This window comes from Esox lucius, chromosome 6 (genome assembly GCF_011004845.1).
Source record: "Esox lucius isolate fEsoLuc1 chromosome 6, fEsoLuc1.pri, whole genome shotgun sequence".
NCBI lineage: Eukaryota > Metazoa > Chordata > Actinopteri > Esociformes > Esocidae > Esox > Esox lucius.
In genome coordinates this window covers 15,841,306-15,864,531 of record NC_047574.1, presented here as the reverse complement: position 1 = coordinate 15,864,531, position 23,226 = coordinate 15,841,306, and the positions used below count along the sequence as shown (strand labels likewise).

Sequence of the window (23,226 nt, the reverse complement as noted above, 5' to 3'; positions counted from 1 at the left end):
AGCCTTTTGGTCTAAACTCCACTCGCCGTGTTTGGAGGAAGAAGAAGGATGAGTACAACCCCAAGAACACCATCCCAACCGTGAAGCATGGAGGTGGAAACATCATTCTTTGGGGATGCTTTTCTGTAAAGGGGAGAGGACGACTGCATTGAGGGGAGGATGGATGGGGCCATGTATCGCCAGATCTTGGCCAACAACCTCCTTCCCTCAGTAAGAGCATTGAAGATGGGTCGTGGCTTAGTCTTCCAGCATGAAAACGACCCAAAACACACAGCCAGGGCAACTAAGGAGTGGCTCCGTAAGAAGCATCTCAAGGTCCTGGAATGGCCTAACCAGTGTCCAGACCTGAACCCAATAGAAAATCTTTGGAGGGAGCTGAAAGTCTGTATTGCCCAGCGACAGCCCCGAAACCTGAAGGATCTGGAGAGGGTCTGTATGGAGGAGTGGGCCAAAATCCCTGCTGCAGCGTGTGCAAACCTGGTCAAGAACTACAGGAAACGTATGATCTCTGTAATTGCAAACAAAGGTTTCTGTACCAAATAGTAAGTTCTGCTTTTCTGATGTATCAAATACTTAAAATTACTTAAAAATCATACAATGTGATTTTCTGGATTTTTGTTTTAGATTCCGTTCACAGTTGAAGTGTATCTATGCTATATGCTTTGTAAGTAGGAAAACCTGCAAAATCGGCAGTGTATCAAATACTTGTTCTCTCCACTGTATGCATATCATTTCAATGTTTTCTTTGTAGGTTAGAAACTTAACATGATCAACGAGAATGAAATGAATTAATGCTAACATGTTGCCAAAAATCCTAAAGCTACGCCTCCTGATAGACTACCACCCCCAAATTAAATACTTCCTATGAATGTGTATGTATTTTTTAACCTCGCTCACATAAGGTTTTCCAGTTGATCCTTTAAACAGGGGATCCTCAACGTTCTTTTTTTCAGAGGTGTTTGGCCCGGAAAGATTGTGCAGGATTACCCAAATGTGATTCCAGACACATTGACTTTTAGTGTGTAGTCTATTGCTGTTGAAGTACACATCTCCCCCTGTCTCAGATGTGAAATGCCTGGACAACCCATTTCTAAATTGTCCCACACCAGGGAAGGCCAGATGAGTCCTTGTCATCAGAATGTTTTCATAGTAGTGTTTTCTGGGTTATGTACTGTATGGGTGTTATGGATATCCCACCTGAGATTGTGCGTTGACATTGGCTCCATTGGTCACCAGCTCTTTCACCACTTCCGTTTGGCCGGCCAAGGCAGCTATGTGAAGAGCGGTGTTTCCTTTCTGGATTAGAGAGAGGAACGAGAGGCATGTCACTTAATCCCTCTCCCACCTGTCCCAGTGTCCGTTTGTACTCCCTGGATGCAACTCTCACTCCCCGCACCCCCAGTGCCACCGTGCCAAACCTCAGCTGTGCCTTTATACTACTCGGATTCTAGATTTGGCCTTTCACTGGCCCTGGCTGCCAACAATGTGTCACTTCCGATGCCCGACGTCCCACACGTAAACAGGCTTCCCTCGTTCCACCACTGTAAATGAAACAGTGTGGCTTTAAATAAACCACAAGCAGGTTCTGAGTGGTGGACTGACCCAGAGCACCCTTGTAATGGAGCCTCTGATGTACAATAACAACATAACTCACACAGTGTTCAGCACAGTGCTGAACCTGGGGACGTCACTGTGTGACCTATAGATATACACAACAGCTGCTAAACACAACGGTTTTGGCGAGGGAGCTCCCAGCTCTCAGCTCTTTCTGCTTATGTAATTCAGCCAATGAATTAGTTTGTCCTAATTCTGCTGGTTTCACCTGCTGATTCTTCCTCATTTGCATTGTGACTACAGTTGCTACTGTGTTTACCTAAAGGATGTATTTCTTCACTCCAGGTTGAGGTGTAATGAGGTGAAGAAATCTGTCTTGGTTACCACATTGAAAACTAGACTAACAGGAGGGTACATACAGATATCATGGTCATACAGCTGAGCCAAATAAACTGTGCCTCCATGCAACTTTGACCTGTGGCTATAGTTTAATCTGAGAAACTGCAGAGTTTGGCTTGGAGTAGGTTGAAGTTGATGTTTCATTTTTCATAGTGCTAAGTCTTTAAATATAAGTAGTCTCGTCTTCCACTAGAAGAGAGGGAGCGCAGAACATTAATGGTTGTCAGGGTCTTCAAGTACCGACGCAGCATGGAACCTGGGGCCTCTGCAAACCTCCAAACTAAGCCCTCTCAAAATCAGCTGTTAGAGCCAAAAAGGATTGTTCTGGTTTCACTCTGATCCTGTAGTTCACTAAAGCACCATTGCTACATGTAAATCTACGATACAGCACTGGCTGACAGCAACACACCAGTGATTAATGCCGGGTTGACTCACCTTGGTTGCGGCGTCCACATTGGCTCCTAGCTTCAACAGCTCAGCCACGACCTCCACATGACCCTCTTTAGAGGCCAGATGAAGAGCATTCAACCCATTCTAAAATAAATGAAACAACATATTTCAATATGTGGCTCCCAGCCTAGATTCTCTGAAGGAAAGATGGGCCACACGGTGTGAGCTTATTCCCACATGGTGTCACAAGTTTTATGCCTTTTAGTTCCACTCAGAGGGGTTTTACACACACTCTCGTCTGCTACCGAAAATGACAGAAATGTTAATGTTATAGAATGACTGATGCAAATAGTTTAGAGGAGCAAGCCACCTGGTTGCAGATGTTGATTTCCACCCCGGACTTCAGGTAGTCCAGAGCTTTCTCCAGGTTCCCAGCCCGCGCTGCTCGCAGGTAACTGGCATTGCTGTCCGACTGAAGGAGCAGAAAGAGAGAGGAGAGAAAATAAAATAGGTCAAATACATGCCACATGCTGTACATGCATTGGATACCTACACCCCTCACACCCCACACACACACACACACGCACACATGCACAAACGTCAGATACTGTACCAGAGTCATGTCTTTCTCCTAACCAAAGTTATTTGCCATGTGTAATAGAATAACTAAATCCAAACTACATTGCAGATTAGTTTAACTGTGATGTGCACATCCCAAAGATCCAGCGAAACAAAATTATCCCAACAAATTCTTTCATCCCACAACATTCTTTCTTTGCAAAAGATCCCAGGACGTTGCGATGCCAGCATCGATAAACCCTAATTTCCCACGTCTCCAGAGTCAGATCAGAGTGGGTGGTCCTGAGACCATTTTCGGTTTTGGATAAAAAGGTCCATGCTGTCTCTCCTTCACCTCCGGAAAGAGAAAATGTACTGTATCCTTCTATTCAGCTTGGCTCTTCTTAGTTTTAAAATAGAAAGAGGGCTTTGTGCACAAATATAAATGATGACACATGCAGTTTTCCGTGTTTTGCCCATATAACTCTGTGTGTGTGTGTGTATTTGTGTGTGTGTGTGTGTGCCAGCAATTGTGTGTGCACCTATGTGCGTGTGTTTGTGTGTGTATATGGTTTTTTTAATGTGTTTGAGTCTGTCTGGTCCGGTCACGTCAGAGTGTTCCGCTTGTGTCTAGGACATTACACTTGACAAAAACCGACACATAGCAAAGCCTGTACTTTTGCTTGCTGTAACTGTTGGATGTTCTAAAACACTACAACAATGCACATGCTTTTAGTGTATTCATTTGCGACATTCGACTAAGGCCCATACATTCTAAATATAGCCTGGTTCCAGAAACACTTACAGAAAACTCACAGACCCAAACAACATGAGTGCCACAAACTTTTCCCACCCCCATAATTTAATGGAAATAATTGATGGACAATGGCTGGCTGACAAACTCCAGAATTTTTAAAAACATGATCAATCTTGACTGGTTGGATCAACCCACAGAAGTTGGTGTCATATAAAGTTATGTATTCATATTGCTCTGTAATATGAAGATTTTTTTAGTTCAATAAAAATATTTTGATAAAATATTCTACAAACATTTCTTACATTTCTTCCATTTAAAGGGGCAATATGTAGGATTTGTACTGTATTACTGGCATAAATACAAGCAGAAATGACCAGTAGACATCTGCTGTTAATCTTTGAAGTGATCCTTTTCTACAAAATTGATCAGAGTGCCTGATATATTCCCCATTCAACCTTTCTCACTGGTCTGTCTATCAGTTTGCAGTGACATGTAATCTCTTCATACTCTCCTCAGACACTATCAGTACAGTCCCACCCTGAACCACCCTGGACTAACTAATATTATTCTGGTCTCGCTCGTTACGGGAAGATGAGGAGGAAACCAGTTATGTAATTGTGTAGAGGCAGGATTCCACACAGTACCCCTTTAATTGGCGAATTCCCCACTATATTGTTGCTTCCTATTTTTATTTTCTCAGTTAAGGACACCACATATAAGCTCTACACCCCCAAAAATAAACACATCAAAGTCCTAGGTCTATCATTTTCTTCTCAGGCAAACACACAAGCAGACAAAGTTTCCCACAGAGTGTGGTGGTTAAATAATTAGCTTGTGCTTTATGTGGCCGTCAAGGATATGTGAGAAAAGTGGCTCCATTAGAGTGGCTGTAATGAGAGTGGCTACATGAATCTGAGGTTTGTTCTGTGTCAGATGCTTCCCCCTGAACATGTGACCGTCAGACAACCAAACATTAAATTGGCTTCAGCACATGATGTAAACATTTAAAAACAAGTCATTTTCCAGTGCTTATGTTAGCCCAAGCAACAGAAGGTGGTCAAACGTCAACACAGCTAATGCTCCTGTACAACTTTATTTGGGGAGCCGTCGCATTAAAACCGACATTTCTTGTCTGATATTTTTGTCTGAAATGCATTTTACACATTTCTATATATTATTACCACTCTTACCAAGACAATGAAGTGATCATTCGAGGACAGCGTTCCCATGCGGGAATTTCTTTTGCCGATTTGGTGGACACGGATTAGACATAGTCTAGGAGTAAAAAGAAACCAAGCTCAATGCAGTTCTCCATTGACCTAGATTTGTTTGTCCTAAACTAGGCTATCTGTGTCCACAAAACAGGGCCTTAATATCTATCCTTCACCACCATGATCTTAAAAATGTTGCTCCAGCTAATGTAAAATGAATCAGTTCTGAAGTTGGACTGGAAGCCTCCCAATATATCACTTTCAATATTAAGTAATACTGTGTCCATTGGTCCTTGTGGCATTGGCTCACAGCTGAACATGCCGGACCACAGTTGTATTTAAAACAACTAGACAAGTCTTTTGAAACGAGTCTCGCTATCCCAGGCAAATTACTTGTGACACGGCTGACCACCATTTAAAATACCATCCGGTCGGATTTATGTTGGAGTGAGAAAATCGTCTTTGTGTACAAAGCATTACAGAGGATGGAGGAAGATTAGCTTTGAAAATATGATTAAACTTTGCAGATCAAAAGTTCAAAGAAATTAGGCCATTAAAGTGTAGGCTAAGCCTGAAGGAACAGCATGAATCTACTGTTAGATAGGGCTGGGTGAAAAGGGAGGGAGAGCCGTCATTCTGAGTGCTTTTAAAGTGAAACCTCTTATTTACTGATTTAGTCTGAATTACAGCTTTACTTACAACATTTCATGACAGCAAATGTGGCACATGTTCAGTTAAGCTGTTATAAAAATGACAATCAATATGTCCACGTGCAGGACAGGATGTGTGTTAGGAATATGCTCTGTGGTGTGCCACTCCTGTCTCTAGGCAGATTACGGCTGCAAACATATTTTGCTGAATTTGTATTTGGCCCAGATTCACCCGTGGGTTAGCCTACTGCTTGGTGTACAAAGATTTCCTCTGCAATTTCCCCACTATGAGGGCATCAAAATACCCATACACACATACCTAACGCGTTCTGCACACACATACACGAAAACACACACACACAAACACACAACATGTTTATGTCAGTGCTCCAGGCTACTGGTTAGCTCAGTTGGAACCCAGAAACCATTGCATTGTCTCATTTATCCCTGGTCCCCATCGATACAAAAACACAGCCTAGGGCCACATGAGCCCAGAATGCTCACCGGTGCCAAAGAGCATCACGCCACCACACTTTTCACCGGGGGGAAACGTTAGGTTCATGCGCGCATTTTGGCGCTGTTTGACAGACACGATTACAAATCAATACAAGTTGTGTTCTTTCAAAATATATGTTGGTGTGAATTGATGTGGACTATACAGTGCGATAAGAATGTATTGACGGCACAAATGGAAGCAATTCTAGTCGTTCTCATCACATGGGCTTCTATAGCTCAGAGCTATACTAATTCTGAACAACTGTTGGCGATCAAAATACAGCTCAAATCATCATTTGCTATAAAACATTTTCATGCAGCTACATTAAGTAAAAAGAATGTAAAAGCCTAAATGAAAAAAACATTAGTCCTAGACAGGCCCATATTATGTTCATTTCTGAAGGACGCCAGTGCAATGAGTGACTATGCCACATTTTATAAAATAAAATTGTCCTTAGCCTAGAGGTGGCTTTACATGTTAGCTTTTTTTAATGATGTGGATGTAAAACGCACCATTACACATCACTAACATTAACATGGGCAGTGTGGATGTGCACCAGTATGTATGTAGGCAACATCTGTGCACTATTTCTCTCACATCCACCACCCTTGGTGGAATCCCTGGGCCAAATTCAGATGGCCTCACAATCACGCCTACCAATACCATGTCTAAACACTGCAGACCCTAGAAAGAGTCAGAATCAGAATTGCCTTGATTTGCTAAGTGCGTTTACGCACATCGAGATTTTAACTTGGTGTAATGGTGTTGCTTGTAGGAGACCGCATATAGGGACAGAATACACAAAATCTATATAAAGTTCACATACACTTACATGTTGAGGATAATATGAGATGATGAAATATGATTGTTAAAAGTATAGTACTGTTCAAATGCACATATCATAACTGCAGTCTAAAAATGTCAAGAAAGGGAAGGACGTTCTCCACAGATCACTGCCACAATGGAATGCACACAAGCAAACACACACAGCCACAGATCAGACAATTATCAGTGGAGAGATTATCCACCAAATTCCAGCGACCCACAAAGCCTTGGGAAATCCCCTGTGCAAGCAGTTGGGTTCTCCACGCTGCAGATTTGACCTTATCACATTACCTGTCAAGGTCAGCTGCTTTGTACTGGATGTCTGACGCTAAGAGCATCCTTCCGATAATTTGCTTTCAGTGCAAACACAGTAAATTACAAACACATATTGACACCTAATGCACTGATGCCATTAAACCAAGATGTCCTCTGTAGTAGGAAACCCATTCTCTGACATGTTCCTGTCCTACAACCATCCTGAGTCCATGCTGCACCCCTAGGTTATCCCACAGGGGCTAAGGACATCTGAGTTCTTCAAAGTCCCATAAATTAAATCCTAACACAGCCTCTGAAAGGGCCATAGTTATTTCAAAATGAATAAAAAACAATTCTAGGGAACACTTACTATTGTCAGGTCTGCTGCCTCTTCTACAGCCATGTTTCCCCTCTCTCTGCAGTTCAGGAGTGAAACCTGAGCTGTCAATTAGCTCTGCCCCAGGCAGCTCCACACACAGCACAGGGAGTCGGACAGAGAACAGCAAGGTGCCATTGTATCAGGTGACCAAGTAAAAAAACAAAAAAGAGGTAGTAAAATGCCAACCCAGCAAGATACCCAAAATAACGCTTCCTTCCGCCGCGTGGTCGATGCTCTACAGGAAGGAGTGATGGAGGCAGACAGGAGACCAGAGGTGGTCTTCTGTATCTAACCTTCCGGGAGAAGTAAACAATCCTCGCTGTCAGTGTTTGTCCCTCTCTGACTTACAAAAGGACACACGCTACGCCACCCCCCCACCCCTTTCTCATCCCTCTCTTTCTATGTCAACAAGGACAAATCCCTTCTGTCTGCCAGAGCTCACCCAGCAAGAGTGGAGGCTACAGGACAGGAAGAGCACCCCTAACTTACCATATTAGAAAATGTCTCCAATGCTCTCTTAGAGGGAGGGAAATGAAATCATGATGTCCAACACCATGGGGGGGGGGGAGGTCACTGAAAATAGCAGCTGAAACAAATACTTTAGCTGAAAGTGTTTGACTGGGCCATGTCAACCCGCTCTTCTCGCTATGTCTCTCTCTCTCTCTCTCTCTCTCTCTCGCCCCCTCCCTCTGCCACTGCCACCACGAGGCTCTTTATTGGCATCCTGCTTATCAGCTCTTTCCTCCACACAAAGGGAGTGTGTGCGCGTGCGCGTGTGCGTGCGTGCGCACACGTACGTGAGTCCGTCTACATGTGCCTATGTGTGAGTCTGTGCGCGTGTAAGTTTGCATGCGTATGTCTGAGTGTGTATTTGTGTGTGTTTGCGTGTCTGTATTCGAGGGGGTCCCATTCCTAACAACAGGGAGGTGGGGGGGCTGGGTAGGGGCCTGCAGGGCACAACAATACCGCCAGACGGTATTTCTGGGGCTTGGGAGCCACAACTAGTCAATGGGGACAGTTTGAGGAGGGATTAAGGGGCATTCCCCCCCGGGAATTAAGGACACCCCATCTTCCCAATAACAACCCATGTAGACAGGCCTCAGACAGCCTGGGCCAACTCATCCTAGCACCAAGCCTCCATCTGATCTTCAGCTCTCTGTGGGCTTTACACACACCCTCCCCAGTCATTATATCACACAGTGCCCTCTGTCATTATTGGCACCCTTTGAAAAGATTAGCAAGAACAGACATGAAAGAATTGCCTTCTTGCTTATTGGTTTGATCTTACACTTGAAATACAAGAACTGTTCATTTGTGTAAAGATTTGTAATTTCTTAATAATTGTCACTCTAAGAAATGTATTGTTATTATCCAAATCTTACATGTCTTATTAAATCATGAATACCCCTTTGTGATATATTTCAAGTTCATCAAGTTCAACTCCTAAGTGGTCATACATGACTTCCTGTTTCTCTGGGGTATAAATATCACATAAGCGAAAGTTCGAAAGTCATCTATCAACATGGGGGATGCTCAGAAAACACATAAAAGAAATGAGTCAAAGGGTTGTTGACCGAAAACTAATTGTTACATGCCTGAAAATACCCATCCCCACGATTAGGGCAATAATGAACAAACTTAAATCAACTGGAGATGTGACAAACTGGCCTGGAAAAAGTGTATTTTGCTGCCACACACTGTGGGGATGGTGTGAGAGGTAAAAGCGATCACTGCTGGAGAAATGTAGAAGTAGGTTGAATCTTTGGGTCACAATTAGACACTAAATCAATGCCAAGAAGCTGCTTGAATGTATTGCCAGAGGAAAACCTTGACTCTCAGGAAGACATAAACGTCAGCGCCTGGGGTCTACAAACGTCACTGGAATTTAATTAAAACCCAGGTTCTATAATCAGATAAAAACAATAAAGTTTAGCGTGAAAAAGGGTTGGCCATGCAGAAGATAACATATCCCATTGTGAAATATAGTGGTGGATGTGTGTTTTGATGGTTGTCTTGCTTCGGTAGGCCCTGACAACCTTATTATGTGACATCATGGACTCAAGTACCAGGAGATTTTATGGCAAAATCTGTCTGTCTCTGCCAGGAGGCTACAACTGGGTTGTTAAAGGATCTCACAGTAGGACAGGAGAAGACTATGTGCTGTTAACTTGGCGAGGGGATGGCACTAAATGCAGGGCCGCCAATTAATCTGACAAGTTTTTGAGAATAAATATGTATTTCATAGATTAAGTATTTGTTTTTTCTTTGAATGAATTTACTTCAGTAAGGCTTGATTTGTGTCATTTTTAGGGACAGATCAAGCTGATGAACCGCAGTTACATTTTTCAAAGCCTTTGTTGCACATCTTTCCCAAAGGCACTAGACATCATGCAGGCCACTGTAGCTACACCATGAGGCTTCCATATTAACGCTGGTTTTGAACCTTCTTTTTGATAGTAAGTCTGATTCTATGTTTTGTTGGTCGTGAATTTTATACAGCAGTGTGTAAGTTCACACTGCACCTGGAGCATTTCCATACCATAACACAGTGATAAGAATCAAGTATAATACAAATGTTTGATTCTTCTCAATGGATACCAGCAGTCATGGAAATCAAAAGCACACTCAATGTCTTTTGCCTCCAGGCCATCAGACTGTTAAACTAACTGCCTATCTGACCTGCACTTAAAGCCTTTACGCATTCACACACAAAACACACACAAGCTCATTCACATACACTCTCCCTGGGCACACACAGTCTGCCTCAGTCACATACACACAACCAACAAACACACAGATATCCACCCACACATACAGTATACACACATTTTGTCCACATTGCTTTCCAATGTACTTTGTAAGCACTGGTCCCTTTCCATATCTTCTTTACTTAGATGTTAGTATGTTTTGCTCAGTGCTACTGTGACAGATACATACATGTTGAATACTATTTCTATTAGTGTTTTGCACATTTAGAATGTTTGAATTTTTCTAGTTCTGTAGACATTATCTTTCTGGTCTTATATTAGAAGAATACACAATACATCATTTTCACCGAAGACAAAGTTGGCGTACGTATGAAACCAGTAAAACCTTCATACTTTTGAACTTGAAGCGTCATCTCTCAAAGGTGATTTTGTAAAACCGCCTCTGGCTTTTGGAGACGGGACCAGTGCAGTTCATCAACATGAGACAACAAGCACTTATATTTAGCCAGCAAGGCTTTGTTCTGCCAACTCTGAAGACAAGATACACTCACACACACACATGAACACAGGAACACACCCCAGTCCCTCAGCTGGATGTTGCTGGGTGTCGCAGCTCCAGAAGAATGGCCTCCCTTGCATTCCCAGTAAGTGCAATGTCTACTTCAGAAGCGCACAGCAGAGTGAGTGTCACATCTTGACAGGCAAATGAAATGTAAGCTGGAACATGTGACCTGTAAATCATAGCTCCTTTATGGTAAAAGCATCCAATGAACTGTGCTGTTGCCATGGCAACATGTGAGGTTACAGCGGGGTAGAATGACAGTTAGGCCTACACATACTCATACACAAACCGACCAAATCAACAACCATTGCACAAACGAATCAACTCGGGCACAGACGTTGCCAGAGTTGCCACAACGTTATCGTCATGGTCACCATGCAGTATTTTGTCAGGTGATTGAAATGTACTGTAGGCTAATGCGTTATCAAATAACAAAGGAAATAATGTAATGATTACCGATAAAAATGTAATTACAATCACTATCGATCACTTAAGATCGCCTTAAAGACTGGTGGCATTTGCCTGTGCCGAACTCATGTTAAAACGTGGGTTCTGCCTTGCGACTTCTCAGTGCAAGTTGAGAGCAATGTTCAGTGGTCAGACGATAGGTCTCTTTTCCTCGTATATTATAGCTCTTAGAAGCATCTCAGCATGTGGACAATGAATGTTCTGGGACCAAACAAACTATAAGGATGCTGTTCTTTGAAAATGACTACCGCATGTTAGTATAATAAAGGTTCTACCATGTGTTCTCCTAACAGAGAGCCATAGGACTGAAGAACACAGGGTCTGTGAAAAACATCAGTTATAGTAGTGGTTTCTCTGGGCCTGTTTACTTCTTGGTTGAATAAACTTAAATCTAAGGATATAGGCTATAAGATAAAACAAAAATCCACACTGGAGCAAGGTATTTAGGCTACTGCAGGAAACTGGCTCAAGGGCGCAACAAACGTTAATCCAACTGGGACATGAAACTATCAGTGAGGAAAATAGTGGAGAGGGGAGAGAAATGGGGGTGAGCGGGAGAGAGGTGGTGGAGAAGGGGTGAGATGGGTGGGAGGGAGGGAGGGGGGAGAGAGATGGGAAAGAGAGGGCAAGAGGACAGAGAGATTGGAGAGAAGGAAAATTAAATACATTGTGGTTTGGTGTAGCAGGAATCCAGTGAAATCATCACATTGACCTGCCGACAAGTTTGTGTGCTGAGCAGAAAAACACTGAACTCTAGTGGAAGATACTTGACAATTCCATTATAAACAAAACATGAGATCCTGCCAGTGAAACACATCATTATCTTCCAATTAGACAGATTTAGTGAAAATGCAAATTTCTTGCTAGTTCATTTGTGCCATGGACAACACTCCCCAGGTAGACAGACACAAAGTCATGCCTGTGCCTTATCAGCTCCTTTGTTATTAACTAATTACACAAAATTCACACAAATCTGTGGCATTGGGTGCGTGACTACTGACAGGGTTTAGAGTGAAGTTGTGTGATTTACCCTTAGCCAACAGAAGCTGTGCAACAGCAGTGCCTGGCCCATGCTCATGATTCCATGCAGCAAATTGAAAATAATATTACAATATATCATAGATAATATTTTATGTTTACTCTCTTTCAAAAAGCGTCTCTCTTCTGTCAAATTCGGTATGAGTTAATTCAGCCTGGTATTGGGATGAAACTGGGGAACAAATGTCAAAATGCTAGTCATTGTTGGTTTATCAGAGTAGACTGGGCAGGATCATGTTTTTTGCACTAAAACAAAGTTCAGTCCCGGGACGCCCGTTGGCTACCCGTCAAAGTGGCTAGTAAGACTGGCCGTTTTACCCACCAACAACTGTGTCAAATGTGATTAAAATGTAAAGGCATTTTGCCGACTACAGTGGCTCACTGTAAATGTCGTTTTGACAGTAACTATGTGACGGCGGCCCCGTGTGGCTCCGCCTGCTCTCTCCCTCTCCGGCGCTCCACCTCACCGGTGTACTAACGGCCGGCTGGAGCAGATGGCAGCAGCGCCCCCCACGGACACACCTGTTTTCAGTTAGCCATTATGATGTCTGTTTAGGTTCCTCGTTGTCACCCGCACCTCACGGGTTATTGTGTCCATGTTTGTCTGAGACCGTGTGGTGCCGTAAGCCTTTTCCTATAAAGTCAAGAAACGTCAGTCTTTGTGTCGCTGTTGTTTTGTTAGTTTCGTTTCTTGCCTCTCCTTTACGCACTCGCTGCCCTCACACCTCACAAACTACATCAAATCGTAATTCAAATGACAGTTTATTTTTAGGAGAAACTAAATTAAAAAAGGGTGCCAAAATGTCCACTCGACAATAACATGATGAAAGCTTGTAGGCTTGGGGCACCATTTGCAATGAAGAAAGACATGACAATGATTTACACCATTTACAATGATGAAAGACATGACTAATAATCAGGCACAATAATTACAGCCACTCTTGGATAAGCAGGGAGCAGAAGTGAGCATTTGAGCAGGGAGAAAGTGAGACAATACAGTGAAAAAGACAAGGTCTTCCTGATACTACACGACTGCAGTGGCCCATTGCCTTTCCCACTAGACAACTCAGCGAATCGCACATCATCTCCCTTCCCTGGGCCCTACCCCATTACCACTCCGCCTACTCTGAGGTGGGGCCGAAAACCACACACCACTCATCATGATTTTACATTTCTGAACTGATCTGGCTACTGGGTATGTCCACCTTGGCCCAAGCGTCCTGCTACATACTTCCTCCAGCCAATGGTATTGAGAAACCCAAGCTCCTTGAGCCATGAGGGCAATCCAGAAACAGGTCCACGGTGAGCAAGTGGTAATATCTGTCAGACACATTGATTTGACAACATTTCTATCAATGTCAGCTGAGTGTCCCACAGCCAGGAGACAGTCTTCCAGGTGCTCTCATCTAATCACTTCAAGATTGATCATCATGCCTGGGTAACTGCGCAGCAGGCCCATCATGAGGCGGGGCTCCACAATGTACAGTATATGACCAGCATATAAATGTGTTATGTTTGTATGATCAAAAGGCCTTTCGCTGTCTAGAGACCACCCTGAATAAGCTCAGCACATTCACATTAATCTTCCGGACATACACTACATATCCTCCAGCTCAAGGCAGAAGATGATAGGAGTTGGAAGAAGATGCCCCACTGATGTAAGGTCAGTGTTTTCCTCAGTGGTTAAAACCCTAAAGTCAGCTGTCTGGCGGGTGAGATGAAATAATCACATTCAGGGTTTTTTTCTGTGTACGGCTGACTCTTGTCAATCCGTCTGTGTAAGGTGTTTGTGTATCGCGTAGGAGAGAATGACACGTTTTTGTTGTGTTATGCCATTGTAGAACGTTCCGGAAAAGACAAAAGTCACAAAGACAATAAGAAAATGAATAAAACACAGCTGGAGTTACATATACCATAACATGGCGACCTACCATAACATTGCCAAAGACCTTTGTCAGAGCTACACTGAACAACTACAACAGATCTGAGATACACTGCTACTCATTCCACAGCCAACTGGCTATTCCAATTGGAATTGCAGTGGTGTATCAGTGATGTGCCCAACTCCAGATGAGGCCCACAGAAGGCACACCTGGATCCGCTTTGGCTGTCTCTCTCCAGGGCCCTCTCGGCACTCTCTGTCCCAGACTGCTGCCTCTCCGATGGGGCATGGCCAGGATACGAGGACGGGAGGTTATGGAGGAGAGGGTTGGACACAAGAGGCCTCGTCCTAAACACACACACAGACGCAGACAAACATAAATGCAGACAAAGACATACACACACACTTATATGCACACACAGAGGTAAAACAAGCTGTCAGTGTGATAAGGAGTTTAGTGAATCACTCTCCAACACAACCAACCTGGTGTTGATAAGACCAACAAACAGTCCAAAACAAAAATGAAAAAAAAAATCTTCCACTACTCACTCCTAAATTAGATAGAGTATCTTAGCAGACATGAGTCAATTCTCAGTGGAAATCACATTATAACTTAAGGCTGATCAACAAAATGATATTTGTGGCTGAGGGAGATTTTAAAAGTCTGTCAATGTGTTTTGGAGAGGCAGAGATTAGTCTAGGTCAGGCCAGATGGGTCAATGTGCAATTTCAAAGTACAGTAGCGTGCCAGCCTTCATATGATTCCACAGCAGTCTCTCTGGCTGTACCACCAGCTTGCAGGAGACTGAATAGCATTAAATACACAACAAGAGATACTGTGTATGAAGGTCAAGTGGGGTTGCGTGCGTAAAAACATTTTTGTCACCAGTGTTTGTTTGTTTCTTGGTCTGCCAGTTTACATCTCCAGGCAATTCAACCTCAGAGGCAAAATTCTCTACACAGGGATTTCGAACTGAATCGAATAAAAAATGTGTGAGTGAGAGAGAGAACTGAGAAAGAGAAAAAGAGAGAACACCTTGTCAAACAGCACACCATCCACCTGTTGGCATTGCCGCTGAGGAAAGAAATTGTCTGTTGACTTGGAGGACAGCCTGTACTTTCCTTTCTGCTGAAGTACATGAAGCTCATAAGAGTTGAGTCGGGTCAAAAGGATTCAGTCTGCCGGTGCTACACTCTCCCATTATCTTCTGTTGGAGAGTGTCTGTCTAATCACCAGTCCCCTGCCAGAACCCACCCTGCAAGGCCTCCGACGAATCAAGTTTTACGTGGACAAAATGGATACGCTGAAGCGTACATTACCGACTCTCTCACACTGAGCATAACAGCAGTCCGGGGTACAAAAGCAAAGCAAAAACCTTCATTTGTGTGACAGATTGAAAATATTGCATTGTGTCATTTTAAATCATCTCTATATCCTTGGGGGAAAAAAAGAAAATGAAGGCGGTTTGAATCCAACAGGTTGTAGTGAAGGTGGAAATACTAATATTGCAATCTGAGTTAGAGACGGTGTCTGCAGTTGTACAACAGCAGCAATCTTCCAGTGGCTTGTGAGAGCAATAAATGAAGACCCCATTTCAGGGCTCAGATTTTGACGGTCTAATAATCTAAAATAAAGCCTCTAAGTAAAAACTATAGGCTTTCTGTCCTAATATCAAGAATCGTAATATTGAAACTCCACTAGCAAATAGCTGTCAGTAACTGTGAGAAAATCGGTAGATTTGGATCAGTGAAATTTAATGAAGTGGAGTGTAAGTGTTTTTCCCTGAACTTTGGCAGAGATAGAGTAGCAGCTGAGAATGGACTGGGAGCCATCTGTCCCCCTCTGAACCCACTCTGTCTCACCATAACACCACCACAGTTAATCTCCTCTGTCTCACCATAACACCACCACAGTTAATCTCCTCTGTCTCACCATAACACCACCACAGTTAATGTCCTCTGTCTCACCATAACACCACCAGAGTTAATCTCCTCTGTCACACCATAACACCACCACAGTTAATCTCCTCTGTCACACCATAACACCACCACAGTTAATCTCCTCAGTCTCAGCAACAAACACTTCAGTCACAAAGAGAAATGTTAAAAATAGATATCAAAATCATCACCCAAAAAGGCTAACATATTCTTTATGGCCTAGTCTCAAATAATAAGATTATTGTCAGTGTTACATTGCATAATGAAACAGCTGTGATCTGTAATGCATCTAATCTACGACTATTACCTCTTGGTTCACCTGTCCTTACCTTCATTAACTAACTTCTATTTTTATCCTGTAAACTAATCACAAGGACTTCATCCTCCCCTCCTTCCAAATAGTTTGCTTTACATGTATTTCTCACTATTGTGAATACATAAATTCCTAGATTATCAGCCTTTGTTATATATTGGGTGATATTGGGTGCTTGCTGCTTTAGCAGCCTGAACATCAACACAAAGCAATTCAATTATGATAATGGTTATCTGTAACATTTGGCATTAAGTTATCGGAATTTCAACGGCAGGGATTTCAACGGCTTTACCCTAGTAAAGTCCTTAGATATTTTGAGAATGATTTTAACCAGGGTCTCAATTTTTTTATTATGAAAAGAACTTTATTGGTTGGTGAACTGCACCACCTAAAACAGTCTGTGAAATTCACTCTCCATTTTGGTAACAGTAATGTCTAATCATAGCTATCCAATCATTTCCCGTTGACCAGTTAAGGGGTCTTGAGGTCATAAAGCAGCTAAACTCTGATATGTTGAAGAAGACAGTTCACTAAAATGAGCATATATTCCCTCAAGACACCCAAATGGATGAACGCCACTGAATGCTCTCTCTCTCTCTGCTGGCCTCATCCATTGGCCTAATCTGTGTATACCTTGCGTCAATGTTCCTCCAAATGCGAAATGTTTAGCTCAGGATAGTTGAGAGTAAATCAATACAGGGACATGGGAATATAGCCTGTCTCCTTTCAATGTTTTGTTTGCTTTTTTTGCCGACAGACAACGCCAAGTGAACTTGATCCTGAGCGGAGCCGAAGTTGACGTGCAGCTGAATAGGCTGTGCATTATGAAGGTACTAACTAGATGACCGGTCTCTTGCTGGTCTCTAACAGCCTGCCATAAAACGGGAGTGGGATGTACCATTATCCAGCCAGAGAAGGGGTGCTTTCTGCGAGACTGAGCGGTAACATCCTCCAGCCTTTATCTTGGAGCCATCGTGACCCTGACTTGTGTGTGGTGTTTATTCATCTACGGTACCTGCTCTGTCTACTGTGGTGTGTGCCACTGTCAAGGTCGCAGAAGGGCAGGGAAGAGTGATGACACGTGACACGCTTGCTGGACGCTCTCACATGTTAATAACAACCAGCTAAGCGTGCGTGTAATGGTACAGTTGGAGCACATGATGTGCTGACCAGTCTGTCTCCCAATCCATGTGTCAGAATGCTGCACATGGCAAGGACATTCTCACCCTCACCATTTAGGATAGGTTACAGGTTCTACCAACTGAAAAAAATGTTGTGAATGATTGCCACTGGTCTTCCAAAGACCTGTACGATCTGACAAGTAGTCACCAGCAGCGCACTGTACATATTTTTCCATTTTCCAATATTCTTTTTTTATGTTAATGTTGAAGTGTTCACCATTGTTCCAAATATGCTTGATTTTGTGTGGGGGTGGCCACAGGGAGGAGCTCATTTGACCGCAACATTGGAGCAGGCCTTTGCTGACGAGACACTTAAGTATCAGCCCCTCAGGTTACGCATGAACAGCCCCGGCTATCAGTGCAAACACGCGCTGCTAACATTCAGGACTCTGGGCCATGTGCACAGGCCTACACACATAAGTCACAGACGAAACAGCAAGTCAGGTACTAGGCTCAAAGAAAAAAAGACTTTCTTAACATAATATGCCTGTATCTCTCTGCTCACCAAATCAGTTTAATTAAAAGACTATACCCGTCTACATATTTACAATTGCAAAATCAAGATGAGCCATAATTCCTGCCAGCGTACACAAACTGAAACTGAAACACTCAAACTGACAGGTCCCATCTAGTTTTCTACTCTAATCTCAACTCACCTTCAAATGTCTCCTATAGGCCGTCTACAGCCGCCCCTTCCCACGCCCCTCAGCCATTTGCAACCCCATGTACTGTATGTACTGCTCAAAATGGCCACCGTCTTGTTAATTATGTTAGTAGTATAATTGCCATTCATGGAGCACTAGGATTACCATCTCCCTCCAGTTTAGTTCAGCCTTCATCTCACAATTTCATTTTTTGCCCTGAAAGAATAGGCTACACACTAAATGCAATCAACAAGGTAGTTCAATAGTAGTGTTTAAAAATAACCACCAGGCACCAATGGAGGCCTTGGAAACCTGTTTAGCATCATAATTGAGAAGGACCTTAACGATTAAAGCATCACCGATGTGACCCCTTGCTACTGTCCCAGCCATTTGATTGTCAAGATCGGTCCCACTCTTAAGATGGCTGACAGCTGACAGGGACAAAGTCAACACCAATGCTTTGACTCATGTCTCACTGCTGCTACATCAACACTTATCTTAATAGGGGAGTTTTGGGTGAGCATGACCTACTGTGGTTTCTCACAGCGGGGTGACATTAAGTATAAGTGACTGTATGTTCATGGAGAGCTAAACTGTAGCAGTCATAATAGTGTCATGCCCAAAACAGTACATTCCCGAAGAGGAAAAAAATAATTTGTGTTGTGATCACTGTAGAAATCCAAGATCAAGACAAAAGTGTCCTCTTGTAAAAGGGAATGCGCATGGATGTTACAGTAGCAGTATGAAATGTTGGCTTGTTCTGCTGTAGGCCTGATGGTGGTATTGCAGAGTAGCAGCTGGATTAAGAAATCAGTTTTTCTCTCCAGAAATTACAGTGTACCGTTAACACACAAATGAATCTCACCCTACAACATCATCCTCATCATCCATGTTTTATTCCCACTGTTTCAGTGTGTGAAGAAAACCTGTAGGTATGTATGTAGGTCCCACCTGTCTGGATGGGTGAAACGCCCCACATCTACCTCACCACAATGTGAGCATAATAATGGATTGGAAGTCCAGGATGTAACGCCCTTCTACCAGCAGTATGGTGCTTCCCCTCCCTTCAGCTTCTCTTTGTCAAAACCTTATTTTATATCAACCTCCCCTCTCTGTAATTCACTGAAGTGTCTGTTTCCTCATGTCTCTTCCTTAGTTTTCTTCTTTCCACTCTGTATTTGCTCCTGCTGTCATTGATTGGGGCCACCGTGCTCAGAGGGTATTTGAACTCAAAGACAGACTCAGAGACATTCTGGTCAAAGTACAGCCAAGAGAACCAAACATCCATCAAATCTTTTGAGACCATGGGATCAGTCTACACAGGCACTTTGTAGCTTACATAGTCACTATAGTCACTAGATAAAAAATAGATTTAATTTGAGCAAATACTACTCAATGATACAAGTCATTACTTTAGGGAAAGTAATTTCCTTCCAGTCTAGTCTAATCTATTTCAGTGGGTTTTTGCTGACCGTGACATGTTCATTTTAAATATCAAACCATCAAACAATAAATGCTGAGTATTGATGAGAGGGTTCTGTAGCATGTTTTCCAAGTGCTGGTATGGAATGATTCAACATTAAACGTTAATTAACCTGAGTGCTTTGCATTCTCTGTCTTAGATTAACATCACTATTACTCAACCACAACGTCCAACTGGCAGATGCTGTTCCCACACTCGTGAATATGTTCCCCAGATGGTCCAGAAGTCTGGAACTGGGATCTGTCTGAATTGGTTCCGTGGTGATGGGCAATTGTACTTTGAGAATGTATGTGTGTCTGTGTGTGTGTGTGCATGCGCACGCGTGCGTGCAGTAAGACATCACAAGCACCAGTGACCACAGGCTTATTTCTGAAACATATGACATACTTTAAACACAATAATGATAATACCACTTCCACCTTGAAGCCATAATAAACCTTTCCCTGATCGCCTACAGTACACAACAATACTGGATAGTTCAGTAGGAAAAAGTCCAGCTGCTTTTCTTTTTCTCCTCCTTTCACTGTGAGACACATTCTAGAAATGTTCCAATTTCCATGCTGGTTCAAATTACTCCGTAAAAAAAATGCTGTCCATTTTACGCTCAATTGCATCAAAGAGAAAACATGATTTCTTTGCCTTAAGGGTCGTCAAACACAAAAGGACGATTTTCTTAATGCCGTGATGAGGCAGTTTATGTCTGAGAGAAAAGATTCACACTCAATATCACTCATTCACTAAGAACTTTCAAGAGGATAATGATATGGTCAAAATATTTCAGATGAATTCAGTTAGTCCTGTATAGAGCAAAGTGCTAAACACATGGAGCAGGTAGAATCCCTACAAACGTGTCGTTGGGGCATCCCCACAGTCATGGAACCCTGGATGTCCTCATGATGATCCATTTGCCCAGCCATCTTTTCTCCCCCACATGATTAGGCAAGGACCAATAAAAAAACGTGGTACATGCAGAGTATCAAACAGGAATCACATCTGTTAATAAGGATGGAGCTGACGTTACTAGCACTATCATCACAGGAAAAGTATGTTAATTGTGTAAACGCTGAAACACTGGATGTCGTCAGTGTCAGACAGATTGGGGGTAGACGGGGGGATAGCTGGAGCCACAGAATGCATTTTTCTCTAATCATGAATCTTGGTGTCTGATCCCAGGGGAGTGTATTTTATATGTGTCCCCCACCCCCTCCAACCGACTGTGGGGAAGCGTCTGCACTGTGATAATTATCGATCCACACACAAAGACAGGCCTATTTCTGGGGACCGAGGAGAATCACAACTTCGAATGATCAAATATAGGCCTGGAGTCTCTCTTTTTTCTCCTCGCCTCGTCAGACAACACAAATCAGTGTATAAGATCTTTGTTTAGTAATGCTACTGAGGGTACTGTGGCAGGTGGTTAGGGACGAATGAAGCCGCGGCAGACAGAGGGGGTTGGCTGTGTGGGAAGGGGGGGGGGGGGGTCGCTGGATTTTCTTCCATCCACGCAAGTGTCCCATTGGTCAGAACTCTAAAATGACAACAGGATGGGTTATTACAGAGAGGTGAGACCAAGGGGCTGCGTGTGTGTTTGGGGGGTGGACTAGCATGTAGGAGCCTTGATCCACAACGGGGGATTAATGAGTGCGATGATACTGGGCCGGGGGGGGGGGGGGGGGGGGGGGGGCTGTACAACTCTCATGAGCGCTCTTGCCCTGATTCTATGGTTGGTGATGAATGGCCCCAAGATAGATCCGGCTGGTGTCCATGTGGGTGTAAGTGTAAGTGTATGTGCGTGCGTGTGTGTGTGTGTGTGTGTGTGAATAGGCATTACAAGTGGCAGTGACCACAGGCTTATTTCTCCAGTGAGTGCATTATTACTGGGGACAATCGTAGTGAGACAGAAGAGGATAGGGGAGGGGATTTTGGGGCGAGTGGACGAGGGGGGTTGTGCATTTTTGGGGGTTCCATGCCCGGGTGGTTGTGGGGGAGGAGCTAGGCTCTAGCTGGTAGCAACTGTTAAAGAAATATGGGGACTCCTCACCGAATACATATGTTTGTTATGTGGAGGCGCTTCAGCAGTCTATTCCTAAAGTTTTTCTCCTTCTTCCTACCATCTCCTCTCTTCTCCTCCATTAATTACTGCAACACCTCCTTTCATGTTGATTCAATTTCATACCTCTCCTTCTCAACTCCTCAGTCAGCTCTCCTTCCTCCTCTTTACCTTCAAAGTTCCTGTCATCCCTGACCCTGAGCCCTACCTATCATACAGCATTTGTATTGCATCTTAAAGCGATAAATCACAGGTGTTCCTTTGCTCTTTGAGCACATCATCCCAAGCTCAAGGCCTAAGCAACATTGGAGTGGCTCAAGAACAAAAAGGGCAATGTCGTACAGTGAGCCAGCCAAGTCCTGATTTCAATATGACACTGTTTAAAAACGACGGCCCACAAGCGCCAACAAACCCAACAAACAACCTGCAGCAAATCTGCCCATAAGAATGGGGCAAAACCACTCCAATCACCATGTGCAAAGCTAACATACTAGACTGGCTTTTGCTGTTATAACATAAGTAGACTCTAGCAAATATTAATGCGTGGGGTTTTGAACATCTATGCAAGCAATTTATTCCCTTTTCTTTTTTTACATAAAAACGGTGTCACCGTCAATAACTGAATTTGACTTTTATTTTTTTAACATAAAATATAGAACAGAACAATATTTGAATATACAATTTGTAATTTCCCCTCGCAGCTCTATGAGGCCTCCCTGTTGAAAACCACTGACCTATAGTACACTATGTCTTAATCTATGATTAAGTCCATGTTCTTACAGTGTTCATACCTTTCAGCATGTCCCTACATTTTCAAAGGATGTGGACATTGAAATGTAGCATTTTTACTCTCTAATGTACTGTCAGAAATGTGCCACGCTTCATGCCAACCTGACTTCAGAGATTCAGAGTTCTTACGCACACAACATCAGCATTTAGGCGATTGCTGAATACAGCCTCAGTGACAGAGTGATGAGAGCAGCAATAGAATACCCACAGACTAAAGGACTATCACAGAGCTGAGACAAGACAGAAGGATGCCACTCACCTTCACGTGACCTTTAAGCCCAGGAAACATCTCTCTCTCTTTCTCTTACTATTTCATAGATGACAACCAGAACACGGTGGATTTTGATAACAACATTAAAGATGCCCACGGCCTGTTCTTTCACTGAAAAATCTTCCATGTTTTATTGTGCTGACTGCACAGATTTCCAGTCACTTCCAATCTTTGTACACCATGGAGAATATGTGGGTTATGGTGTACTATACCAGTAGGACAAACGCACCCGCCATTCAGTTACAGCCTTAGCGCTACATCCCCCAGCGCTCTTTAGGACCCCTCAGACGACTGGGACACACCACTGATAATTAGAACAAACCCTATTACAGCCCTTTGGAGACTCACTGGGCCTATTGATAGTCATTCAGATCCTGTTAGATTGAAGGATCGAGAAACAGCATTTCAAGGACTAAGGGTAATAA

At 43.3% G+C, this 23,226-nt stretch overlaps 1 protein-coding gene across 35 annotated transcripts in view; it reads right to left on the bottom strand.

Moving 5' to 3' along the window:
• The window catches only part of ank3a (ankyrin 3a), a 127,636-nt gene that overhangs the window by 64,287 nt on the left and 40,123 nt on the right, over positions 1–23,226 (bottom strand). For 33 of the 35 annotated variants that reach the window (XM_034292720.1, XM_034292737.1, XM_034292738.1 and 30 more), the window contains exons 2-4: positions 2,714–2,815; positions 2,389–2,487; positions 1,198–1,296 (exon numbers count right to left, since the gene is read on the bottom strand). In XM_034292720.1, the coding sequence (XP_034148611.1) occupies positions 1,198–1,296; positions 2,389–2,487; positions 2,714–2,815 (300 nt within the window). Of the gene's footprint in view, positions 1–1,197; positions 1,297–2,388; positions 2,488–2,713; positions 2,816–7,465; positions 7,921–7,963; positions 7,983–23,226 lie in introns of those variants that run through there. The other 2 variants (XM_034292729.1, XM_034292725.1) reach the window with 2 other exon arrangements.